Source organism: Accipiter gentilis, chromosome 16, assembly GCF_929443795.1.
Source record: "Accipiter gentilis chromosome 16, bAccGen1.1, whole genome shotgun sequence".
Taxonomy (NCBI): Eukaryota; Metazoa; Chordata; class Aves; order Accipitriformes; family Accipitridae; genus Astur; species Astur gentilis.
In genome coordinates this window covers 5,002,456-5,015,530 of record NC_064895.1, presented here as the reverse complement: position 1 = coordinate 5,015,530, position 13,075 = coordinate 5,002,456, and the positions used below count along the sequence as shown (strand labels likewise).

The following is a 13,075-nucleotide window of genomic DNA, read 5'->3' as shown; positions in this document are numbered from 1 at the left end:
CAGGCTTAACAGAACACAAATGACACCTTGAAAATAGCTGATAGCTGGTGTTAAAGGGAGAAAAAAATGAAGGTAGATTCTGATTCTATACTTCCCTGTAGCACTGATATTTTTGTGAGTTTCCTGATGAAATATTTCTCCTAAAAGTTGTTTTCACTTCTCAATCCTTTTTGTGAGAAACCCATTCTAATTTCCCATGGCTTGCCAGAGTATACATACTGTTAAATTCAGGCACTGAGCAAACTGAAATATGTTTTTATTTCCACTGTTATTGTTCACTGCTTTTGCAGATGTTCTGACCCCAAAGTTAAATCTAAGTGTAGAACAATTAATTACTATCTGAAAGTTAAATCTTGAAGACATGTTATTATACAAACTGCGATGAATCTCTTATATTCTAGAACAAAAAAGTAACAACTATCAGATGTTTCCAAATATTCATAAATCGTCTTTGATTTTACCAAGTTATTGCTAAACATTCGAAAGGATTAACACGTAATAGGCAGTTCACTGAACAGAGTTTTAGAATACCCAATAAAGGCACCCCTGGCACAGTAAAATTCAAGTTTATAGGTGACTTGTTCAGTCAGTCTCCTCCTACATTAAAGTAGAAAGTGACTGATTTAAATAGAATTCTGGTGTATGTTCACTGTAGTGGCAGAGATAAAAGGTATTACTGAAGGTGCCAATACACTGGGGAGATACTGATGGAAAAAAAAACTTTGGAAAATTTAGAGGGAATTTTGGAGCGATGTTTGGGAGAAATAGGTAATAAAGTAACAAGAAAATCTTGTGAATACTTAGGACCATTTTTCTTGAGAAAGGATTTTAAATTGTTGCTTCTAATTCTGCTTTTCTGTAACTAGCAGAATTTAAAAGTAGATGTGTGAAGTCCGTGGAGTTAAGCTGGTGTGAAATAGTATAATGAAAGTCAAACTGAAATCAGTATCTGTTTAAATTGCATGTTAGTACTGATACTAATTTTAAGAAAAATCTTAAATTTCTTGTACAAGTATTCCTGTCTGGAGAGTTCACAGTTAATGCTTTAAGGTCTCTCATTTGGAAGTTTAATATCTATTTTTTTTACCACTTTCTGCCAAGATACTGAAGTTCTATATCCTCTTCAGAATTATTTCACATCTTTGAAATGTTTTCGAATTATAGTTTGAGGATTAAACTATGTTAACTTCTGACCTGTATTCTAGATCTTCTATCAATTAAGTGAAGTTGCATCTTCCCATACAGTAGTGAGGCCAAGATTTGGCTTCTTACACTTTGATAGGATATTTCATCTGTGCAGATTAATTAAAAAAAACCCACCTAGACTGGAGTGTTTCGTTATGAATTTTGATGTTTCCTTCTTTGTTTAAAAAAAAAATCTCAGTGATATTCCTTCTTACCTAACTTACTACTGCTGCTTGTCACAATATGCCTATAAATGCCCCAAATCATGACTGAAAGACACTGAACCTGTATGTCTTTGTCATCCTCTTCTACGGGAGACTGTCTCAGCAGTGTTAGCAGATAGCAATTTTTAGTTCTTTGAAATTCAATCCTAGAAATTCACTAAAAATGTGGGACTTCAGAGAAGCCAGAGTTTCCTTCTGTCCTGTGGCAGTGTTTTGTGCATCTTCTTAGGAAGAAAAGCATGCTCCTTACTAAGTTTTCAATATAGCTGCCTCTTTTAGGGTTTGCATGTATGTGTATGTGTATGGTACATATGTTATACACACACATATTTACATGCATCAAACAGGGTATTTACAGTGCAAGCAGTGGCATATATACTGTTTAAAGACTTTTGAAAGGAAAGAAAGCCCTTAGAGCTGCAAATAATAAATATGTTAGTGTTCTGCAACACATTGGAAATCTGAAGCAGATACTGTATTTTGAGGTTGTATCTAGACTCTCTGTTCAACATCAGAGAATCCTGAGATGTTCAACTGGAGATTTTTAGGAAAGATAAAAAAAATAAAGAAAAGAGTTGGATTAGGGATTACTTGTTAAAGTATGTCATGTGAATGGAATTTAATTGAAAGCAACTTTAATTTGTACTGATGTATGCAATTCCTTGCACCTCATAGCCTGTTTTTTGTTTGATTTTACTAACCTCTGTATTTAATGACTGATAAAGATTTGGTAATAGTATATAAATTAAATTTAGTAAAAATAAAAATTGCCTTGAAAAGGAAAGGTTGAAGATAAGGTATTGTAAAAGATGATCAATCTGCTCTAGAAAGCTAATTCATGTGATGTGTAATGCCTATGAGAAAATTAATTTCCACAGGAGGCTATGAAGAGGGGTACTAGGGATGGGCTAAAGCAGATGCAGATACTTTTTATTAAGCATCGCTACAAGTTAAAATGCTGATTTAACAGTGGTCAAATATCATTGGCTGTAGAGAAAGTTGTTGACTCTGAAGCTTCACCCCCTGAAAGGACAGTATAAGCAGCCAGACTGAGAATAGAACTGTTTCACCCTTCTCTAAAACACGTAGTTTTTAACCACTTACAGAGGGAGGCCAGGTATTAATTTACATGGGCCACTGGTCCGGTCTGATGTTGCTATTGTAGACGTTAGTTGATGGTTTTGAATGTTACGTGCAATTTCCTTGATGCCTATCATCTAAATATCAATTCAGCTGGAACTATTACTTTGAAGATATAAATGCTTTAAAATAGCACTTTAATTAGTTCTAATGAGATTAAAATATTCTCAAACAGAGAATGACTGTGAATGTCTTACATAAAATATTCCTGTTACAGCCAGTATCCATTTTGTATGTGAATGGTAAGACAACTAGCTTTTATAGACACTATAGACTCTTTGGGATAAATGCTGGGGTACTGCAAATTTGTTCCCAAAGGGAGAAGCAATTTAGTAGGAACTGAAACACATAATAAGAAATTGAAGAAGTCCATAAAAATCTCACGTAGATTTTTCTTACCAGTAATGATTTTAAAAAGTTTATGTGAATTTGGGAGTATAATTTTTCCACACCAAAAAATTTCATGTCAGCCATCTGTAAGTACTTCTAAAAGATGCCACTTTTATGGCCTTAGGAAGGGAAATTCTCTTCTTTCTTGGGTGGAAAGTGTGGCACAGGCAAAGAGAATATACTGGTTACATCATCTCCTTCTAGTGTCATAGTAACTGTTTTAACAGATGAGAAGATTATTGCTGTTTGAGATTTCAGTGTATGGTTTATAACTGCTGTACTTCGTGGTTGCACACTTGCTCCCCTGAACTAGCTAAAACGTGAAAATTCTTTTTATCACCTATTAGGTAAGCATCATACAGCAAAACGTTTTCCTTTCAGGCTTGACTGGCAATTCAGAACCCATCTTTCAAGCCCTCACACATGCAGCTTTGCTTATGAAATCATTCCTTTGCTTTCCAGATCATTTCCCTAGAAATCAATTCTCTGACTACTTACTGTAAAACCAGGAACTTCAAATTTACATACACACTTGATTTTTCATTTGGGAAAAAATAAAGTCAATGAAGAAAAATGGCAGTAAAGATTACAGAAAGAAAATTAATGAAATAAGTTGATCTATTTTTATTACTCTTTACTAAAAATACTTAAGTGAATGATGTATATTTATAAGTAATTTTAAGGAGGGAGATGGGTTATTCAGTAAAATGAAGATTAAGGAAAAGATTTGCTTAGTTTAAAATAAACACAATAAATTGCTGTGTCAGTCTGCAGAGGGAACAATTTCTTTATGATGTATGTGAAAGATGAGGGGAGAGGAAGCATTTATTTGGACTATAACTTCTTTTTTTTAAAAAAAAATCATCATTCTCCAGTGAAATGATATGCATGTAAGGCCTTCTCTAACACTCATTACTAGAACAGAACTCTTCTGACCTTTCAGCCTGGCCTAGGTTTTATATTCAAAAGGAAGAAATGTAACGTTTCATAAAACTAATAAAAATAGATACCAAGATTAGGCAGGCAGCAGGAGTCTTCAAACAGATGCCAAAAAGAATAAAGAGATTAGCCTCTTAAATTACCACAAATTGGCAGGGGGAATATTTGATTCATCTTGTGAACTGCTTCAGTACTTACAGTTCTAGCAGCTGTAGCACTGTGAGAGCCAAGGTCAGCTGTTTATGTTTTTCACCTTCAGCTAAAGATCAGTGCTGTAGTTTTGAAAATGCTGTAATGTACGTGCAACCAGCAGTAGCCCCCTTTCCGAAGATGATAGGCATGTAAGCTGTGAGCAGTCAATTTGACGTCTTCACTGTCTAGGAAGTTGACTTTCAGAGCAAGTAATTTTTCTTCTTTTTTCTTGTATATTAGGATATTTGGGGCATAAGTGTTTTCAGACCTACTTTCTGAATGAAGATCCACTACAGTTCATACACCAAAGCAAGTGCGGTTGCCACATCAGTGCAATGTCCCTTTGCATCACTTTTGGCTGTCGTCTGAACACTTTTGAGTCATGATGCTCAATTATTTTCTATTCTGCTACCTCTAGCCCTAGAGATGTGACTAGATAAGAACTGCGGTCTTAATTTCCTTTTTCTGGAAAAAATAACTACAGGTGTGGTTTATAATGTAATTTAACCTAATGCCAAAAGAAAAGACATTGTCTGAAAAAGACAGACAATGTAAAATTCACCAAAAAAAAATCTGACCTTGTACTGTATTGGAGAAGCTATGGGTATGCTCCTTTTTAATGTTTGGGGTTGGAAACAATTTGTGTAGGTGTATTTTAAACGTAAGCTCCGTGGCATGGGCTGCTTTTGAAATGACTAGCTAGTTGTCTGGGTGATCACTTTTTAGGAAAGTTATGCAAAACCATTTTGTTGGTAAATTCAAATTTGCCCAAATCGCTTTCTGCAAGAAAGTTTTGGTTAAAAAGGCCTTGGCTTGGAATGTGTGTCGGTTCTGGGACAAAAATTCAGCTCAACAGGGGTGAAAATGGGGAAGAGCTTAGCCACTGCTTCAGCCACTGTTCTAAGATTCGGGGTGATTCATTGGCAATAGTTGTGGTTAACGGCTGAGCTAATATATTAGCGTCATCCAGACTCAACTATTCTGCCTGGCTAAGACCAGGAGAGGTTAATTGGTTCAGGTGACTGCTGTAAACATGAAGCTGTCGACTTGTCATGGGTTTGCCTCTGCCATTTTTCCTTGTGTCAGCAGTCTTTTGCTGTTTTTCCTCAGTGTTTTTAAAAGGACTTAGTTTTTGTCCTGGTGCAGAACAGGAAAGCTTGAAAGCTTGAAAATATTAATGGAATGAAATAATTGTTTTCCTCTCAGCTCTCGTATGTAATTCTTTAGTTTTGGATTATGATGGGAGACAAATTAGTAAAGTGGGATCAGTTACAGATTACACAGAAGTTGTTTATAAGCCTGTTGGGAGGTCAGAAGGTGTTACAACAGGAAAAGACAAAAACATAAACAGCAGCACAGCACTTTTGGCAAATAAAAAAGGTCATTCTGTTTCCTGGTCTGTGTGGCCATCCACTTCATAAACAGCTGAAAACGTTGTAAGGTGTTGATTATCCCTAAACCTTCACTTCCCCTGACAACTCCTCTTATGTATTTGTATTTGTATAAAAAATCTGCATCAGATTAAAACTTTTTAGTCTCTTTATTTTTCATGCCATATAGTAAGTAAAACCTTCACTGTCTTTTTAAGTGTCTTTTTCATTCTATCTGAAGTAGGCAGACTAAGATTGAAATTCTTTAATATTATTAACATAATTACATTTTAACTACTTTTTTTTAACCTAGTCAATTACCAGAATGGGTATTTTTGTTAAGTGTTTTAAGCCTCCGTGTTCAAATGTAAAGCATTTTATATTTTATAGTCTAGGAAATTTGTGACTGTACTTTTGTTTCAGTGATAGAATATTTTGGTAGGCTTTAGTTTCATAGAAATGTGTGTTACTCTGGCTACTCAGATCATATAAATTGCCTAAACGTTTATGGCTTTGAAAATACAGTGCTAAAGTTTGACAGAAATTTTCATTCTGTAATATAGCACGCACTTGTGTCTGCTTTTAGAAAATATGTATGCTCTGTATATTATATTTGACAGTAAAACTAAAACCAAAGGTAGAAGCTTGTAACAAGTAATATTAAGACATTCAAGGAATGTAACCGTTCCTGAGACGTCCAACAAAGACTGCTGCAACCTATTACTTTAGAGCTGCAGTAGCTTGCATCTCCTTTAGCATTTAAAATTGTGATTGTAGATATCTATCTATGCTATTTAAATACCATTCTGCTTCATGTGTAATAAAGCACTTTATTGCATCTTATATAACTAATCTTCTTGTGAAACAGATGTATTGACTATAGACTAGAGTATTCCAAAGGAAAATCAGCCTCTTTTCTTTTTGTATTTCTCAAGAGAAACAGACTGCAGATATCATCATTTCTCTAGATATCATCTGAAAAAATTGCAGGGTTTCTGTATTGTATTTTATGGAACTTACCAAACAAATTGCTTGTTACCTTTAGTTGAGAGCTTTGTAACAGTAAAGATCACTAAGTCTAGCTTGGGCTAGATGAAGTTCTGGCACTTCAAAGACTAGTCACTGGTGAACTTAATTTCTAAACCTTCACTATCAAGACTTGCTTTCTCTGTCAGAGTTTTACCAATTGCTTTGCCACACGGGGCCTCATTTTTCTCTGCTTTTGTACATTTTGTTAGGGTTTTTTCCCCAAGTATTTCTGATACAATAAACTAAAGCCTTAGGAATTCCATAAAATACTTCATTTTTTCTAAGGAAGTGTCTACAATATGAAATAATTAAATAACAACATTAGAAAATTGTTTAATGTTTGTCTAAGAAATATATTAAGCATTTTTGCTATGTACATATGTCCCTTAGCCTCCTCAGCCTGCTGTGTCTGAAAAGTTGGAAACAAACATTCATCATTTGAGCCCCACTCCTCAGAATGCTCAGTGCAGTTTTTGGTTCTTTATCCTCACAGTCTGCCTGGGACTTTTCTCCCTTTCAGATTTTCTTGATTGTTTCAACTGAATTATACTATCTGAAGCTTTATCATTTTATTTACTGCAGTAGACAGAGCATCTGTCAGGCATCCAGTGTTTCATCCGCTGAGTGCCATTTTTAGCTGAAGGTCTCTTCTATAGAGGTATGATGTATTGCTTTAACTTAAGTTGACGTTGAAGTTCATTTCAGTTAAACACACAGGGGGGAAAAAAAGTCCATAGAGGAATTTAAACTGATCTAGTGAAACCACTGCAAACTCTCACCTTTTATTTAAATCAGAGCAGTATTTTCCTAGAAAGTCATCTCTGTTACCCAGTGTTAGTTGTGCTGATCTAATTGCTAATCTAATTGTTACACAAACGCCCTTAAAACTCTGCATAACAAAGAACTGGAACCCATACTTGAGTCCAGTAGTAGTAGATTGCTTACATGATTATGCACCCGTGAGTACTCTTCCATGCCCCTGATTTTACCTCCTTTTGACAACTGAAAGGACTTGGGTATATGAAGCAACTAAGAACTTAGAGGAGGCAGGAGATTGCTGATCATGCAGAGCAATTGGAGTTGGAGTTGGAGATTTTATAAAGAAATTACAGTACTATATTGCTTTAATTGCATTAATTATGTGGAAACAAAGAATGAGATTCTGGCATGCTGAGGTGAAAAACAAAACACTTATTTCAACTGAGCCAAGATTTCACCTGAAGGACTTTCTTCTTCCTGTGAGACACTCAGATCTGTAAGTGATGAAACGCTCATAAAAAACCATGGTAAGTAATAAACTTCACTCTTAACTAGCCTTTAAAATAGCATATTTAACCAGATCAAATAACTTTTTCACACACAGTATGCCTAGGTAGCACTTTATAGCCACACTACCTTCTTTTCTTGTACAGTGTTTGGAACTGTTAAAGTGTAGATTCCACTTGTTGTCAGTCCAGATTTGAAAGCTTCAGCGCAGTCTTTGAAGCTGATTTGTTCCTCTTTAGCTATGAAGTTGTTCTTTGCTGTTAAAAATACAATAGAAATTGAAGGCGTTAAGAGGAGATGAATAAAAGTTAATGAGAAGCAATTAATTATGTAATCAGCTTAAAGCTTTGCAGTTCCGAAAAATATGCCTGGTCCTGAAAGAAATGACAGATCAAGGTATTAATTATATGTATTGTCACTTTATGTTATTTAGAGACGTTATTCTGATATGGGCATGGCTGCTTGATAGGTTGAAAAGTGCTGACACTACTATGTGGAATAAGACAACTTAGGACGTAGCATCTCATTCAGTTGAACACTTTCTGCTTCTATTCTGCCTTGACTCCTACATCCATTACAATCTGGGCATGCATTAACTACTATTACAAACATATCTAACTAGTCAACCTATTACATTAATAATGGCCTTTGGCCAGCACTCTAATATTGTCAAATCTAACGTAGGACTTGTGAAATCTAATGTTAAGTGTTATGAAGTCTTTTATAATACAGCTGACTGGAATAACTACTCTTACAAAGTTTTAGCTAGTATTTTTGCCCCTATGCTGAGCAGAAACAACTTTGTATGTACCAAGCTGAAGCTTGGTAGCTCAGGCCAACCCACTGAGGAGACATCGCTTCTGGAATTCATTTGTGTAAAAAATACATTTTAATATGGCTAAGGCTTCTTATTTTACAGAACAATCTAAGGCTCATCTTTTCGTTCAGTTCTTTATTAACTATGGAGGTTGGAATTTCCTGGCATTTTGCCTGTGAACTGATATTTCATATTTGACCCTTTTGGAGTTGGTTCTGTGTATTTTCCCTTTTAATTTAATCTAACAAGCACAGCCAGTTAGTACAAAGTTTTAGGTGCCATATAAATACATGTTTATATTACAGTTGTTTATTTTGTTCTTTTTAGCTTGCTTATTCATTATTTACCTGTTTACATGCTTTGCCTTAAATATAAAAATAACACGTTCAGTGTTTTAATTGCTTTTCCACACTCTATTGTTTGTATACTGTCTTAGAAGCTTTCCCTGCTAATTTTGTCTTTTTGGCAAACATTCATTATTTTTTCCACTCTGGGTTTAACAGTGTTGTAGCCAACATGACTTTGACTTGTTTACTTATTTGTGCACTAGCATAGCAGATAACATCAGTAGGAACATGTACAGCCTTGGTAATGGTATTTAAGGGGATAGTGTCAGTTATTAAGACAAAAAACTTGGGATTTACTTTGTTTAGAAAAACCTAAAACATCATATCATTTAGGGCACTACTGAAAGCGAGGACTTCTGAACATCCTTTTCCTTTTTTGTGATCCAACTTATAGTAACGTAGCATAGTCTGTCTATACTGTCTTTTAAGTTGCAATGACAGCTATTTTAAAATCTTCCTAGTATTTAATTTTAAATCTTTTTTTTCAGAGATTCTACATTCTTGTGTATTTTCCACCCTGGGAACTTTACGGGCAAGCATTCCAGATTCTTTACTTTTTTATATACAACAGCTCTACCTTCTTAATTTGTCAAAGTTCCATATCAAACATAAAATTCAAGGTAAAGAATTCGTTCATTTGTTTCAATCCCATTTAGCCATAACTTTCAGTTTATGGTTTGTGTGGGTTTTTTATGGAGCCTGTGAATCTGCATAAATTTGGAAGCTATGCTCAGTGGCTACGATTTGTTGCAGGGCTGTCAGGCATTCAGGGGTGAGATTATTGCCTATAAAATTTGCCAGGCTGAGGAATTTTTAGGATAAACAGGAAAGCTTCAGTGAAAGACTGTGGAGGACTTTTGGGAGTACCTGCTGCCCTGGGCTGGTGCTTTCTGTTCTTTGGGTGCTAAAAATTGGGCCAGTGCTGATTCCTTTGCCTTTAATAGCCACTATAATTTGTCCTTTCTTTGATCAACTCTGTGTGCACAGAGCAATGAGAGGTGGCAGAAGCAAACTTTGTGAGCCAGGAAGAAAAACTACAGGCCTACATCATGCAGTCTAACCGAGATATATGGTCAAGGGAGCGTATACTGCCAGATGAATGAATGCCATGTGAGATGAATGGTACTTGGCATCTCTGTATTTTGTTGAACCGCTGGAGAAGTGGGCAGGCAAACCAATATAAACCACAGAAGATGAACAAGATGTTGAAAAGAAACCACATAAATCTTGTGGTTGTTGTTGTTCCCCCCCCCCCCAAAAAAAAAAAAAAAGGTTAATTTATTCAGATGCAGAATTTAAGGCAAAAAAAATTATACTTTTTAAGAAGCAGAAGTGTGGCGAAACTGGCTTTAAGACTTTATAGGTAATAAATGTACACAGATTAGGGAATGTCACTCAAAGGATATAAGCATGTCTGCTTTTACTTACAGTTTGGTGTAGATATCATAGTAAGCAAGTTATGAACAGTCTCCATCAGGTCATGTTGCTGTTTTTGCAGAACTGAGTTGTTTACTGTAGCTGTAACTAACTGTTTTTCTAGTTCTTCTATAATAGAATTCTGTCTGGCTACTAGGACTTGAAGCTGATCTTTTTCATCTTTTATTGACTTCAGCTGAAGTGTGTGCTTGTCTTCCATCTCAAGAACTCTTTTTTCTAGAAAGCTAAATAAAAGATTACAGTTAGGCTCCCCAGAAACAATTTTGAGCTGAAGTAAAGAGAATCAAGCCTGTTGCAGAAGTTTCTTTCTTCATAAGTACTCAACTTCATTCTCTGATGCCATGCATGCAATAGAAAGCTAAATGAAAGCTGAGTTTAGTTTGATATATATGCTTTAATTTATTATAGTAGTACATCAATAAACAACATTAAAAGCCTGCAGTACAGACTATAGTAGATAAAGGGTAACAATTTGGTGTTTGATAATTCAACACTGTGAGAGGAAAGATACAGTGAAAGATTTCATGGTTTTACCCTATTAAAAGATGAAACTTATTCAAAGATGAACCTATGAACTCTTCAAATAATATTCAAATTATAATAAAATATATACTTAACATAAATACATGTTACAGCATTAAGACAGGGAACCGTGCAAATAGTTACTTGAAGATGTGTTACCCATCTCCAGTTCTGGAGCTGGTGTGAGTACTGGCTGGAACATTATTTCATTGGTAATTGTTCTGATGTAGACTCTGGGAAAGCTGATGTTAAAAGGTGCGTGGCCAGAAGGGAGAAGTTCACCTAAAATCCATTGCCATTATTGAAAAAGAATCCTGAAACTTATAATTATGTTTCAAGCAGATTAGCTCAATGTCAGATTGTCTTTTGTTAGGTGAGAAACAATGCTTTTGTGTTTACGTGGGTTTTACAAGGGTAGTCTAAAGTCTGCTGAGTTCAACACACAAAAAAAAAAAGGTGACATTTTACAAGTCAGTATTTAGTTTGCTTTCCATTTGATAAGGATGCTTGTTTTTATTAAGCTGGTAGATAAAACCTTTAGGGAGCATATATAAATGTAGTAGAGTAGTGAACAAAAATGTCAAAACACGTCTCCTGGGTTTTTAAGCTAATTCTTTCAAAATAAAAAGCACTTTGCACATATGGTTCTCATTGAAAAACACGGCTTTGAAGGAGAAAACTTACTGTTATTGCTGCTTTTAGATTTCTCTGTAAACTATTTATTGCCAAAAGTAAAATAAGCCCCTGGTGATATGAAAATGAAACTAACTGGAAAAAAGGTATGAGCCTTTGGACAACAGCTGAGTACAGAAACTGATAGGAGTAATAGTTGGATATTGGTCTGAATTTCAAAAGATTGACTAGTAAGGAACGTTGAATTTGTGTAGTATTTGCCTTTTCTCACCAGGTTAGAAAAAAATTGTGGCAATGACCCAATCGTGTATTAGGATAGCTGTGTACTATATGGAAATAAAAGTTCAGAGATGTGGTTGCACCGGGTTAGTTTGACTCAGGTTACAAAATCCGCAACTTCATCTGGGTAAGTCTAAAGAAGAATATAAATTGGCTACAATGGAAGTGCTGAGAAGTATTTCAGTTCTAACCTGAAGTTCTTCATATAAATGAGAACTTTAGAGAGTGAAGAATTATATATAAACAGAACACAAGAAGAATAAACCTGCATGATTCTCTAGGCCTTTAATAATATATGACCTTTGTAATGAGCATAGCTGGGTGTGGGGAGCTGCTGTACAAGGCCTTATTTTCCTACTTGAGTACATTTGTTTCTAAAACCGTCAGAAGGACACTTCAGGGAATAGCATTTTATTGGGTTGATAAGCAAACTTACCTGTTTTTTTCTTGTAATTTAGTTATCTCATTGGTCTGATCTGAAATCTGTCTTTCTAGTTTGTTTGTTGAAAGAGAGTGTTCCAAAAGCTGAAGTTCAAGTCTGGTTGTCTGGTTTAATACCTAAATAAAATTTATAAAAATATTTGGAAATCAAGATAATTTTTAAATAAATTGTAATTTCTTTATGTTGTGAAATCATGCAAAAGTCTACTTAAGCCTATAATTAAAAGAATATTTTTGAACACTTGATTTGGGCACAAATGCTCATAGAATTAGAATGAAGACGATGACAGAGTTGCACTAATTTTGTCGTTACACTACCATATACCATTGGGAATATTTCAGTAGTTTGCTACATTTCTGATCAATGGATAAGAGTTGCTGTGTACTTTAGTTTTGTTGTCATACCTTCCCCTCTGTTATGATATTCTTATTTCATTACTGGAACTATTATCGTTGTTCAGAGAATAATTTAAGTTGAGTTGCTTTCTCAATCTGGTGTAGAAAGTAAGCACTTTGCGTATCTCACTGGTTGAAATCTTGGCCCAGTCCTGAAATCATTAGATAGTTCCCTCTTAGCTATTTTCCTTAATCCCAAATTATATTTTAAAGTGTTTATCAGGTGAACCACACTTTTGTTGATTCATTCCTTGCATTTTCATGTTACCTTTTCTATATGCATTGTTTACTGTCTAAATTTATTTGCATCTTTAAATGAAGAAATGCAGATATTAGGAAACATGGAAGATACTTTTTGGTTTGTATTGGGTTGCATTACTTTGAGGCATGTTTTCTAGAAATATTTTCTCATTGTTTTAGAACAGCTTTTTTTAATTCAGCAGAATTTGGCTTTCCTTGGCAGGAAGA

The 13,075-nt window shown here is 34.9% G+C and overlaps 2 protein-coding genes across 5 annotated transcripts in view; one reads left to right on the top strand and one right to left on the bottom strand.

Annotated features, from left to right (window-relative positions):
* The window catches only part of MCPH1 (microcephalin 1), a 130,239-nt gene that overhangs the window by 57,111 nt on the left and 60,053 nt on the right, over positions 1–13,075 (top strand). The gene's annotated exons all lie outside the window — the stretch shown is intronic.
* The window catches only part of ANGPT2 (angiopoietin 2), a 43,879-nt gene that overhangs the window by 6,815 nt on the left and 23,989 nt on the right, over positions 1–13,075 (bottom strand). For both annotated transcript variants that reach the window (XM_049819402.1, XM_049819403.1), the window contains 3 exons: positions 12,207–12,328; positions 10,328–10,560; positions 7,865–7,992 (listed from right to left, as the gene is read on the bottom strand). In XM_049819402.1, the coding sequence (XP_049675359.1) occupies positions 7,865–7,992; positions 10,328–10,560; positions 12,207–12,328 (483 nt within the window). The remainder of the gene's footprint in view (positions 1–7,864; positions 7,993–10,327; positions 10,561–12,206; positions 12,329–13,075) is intronic.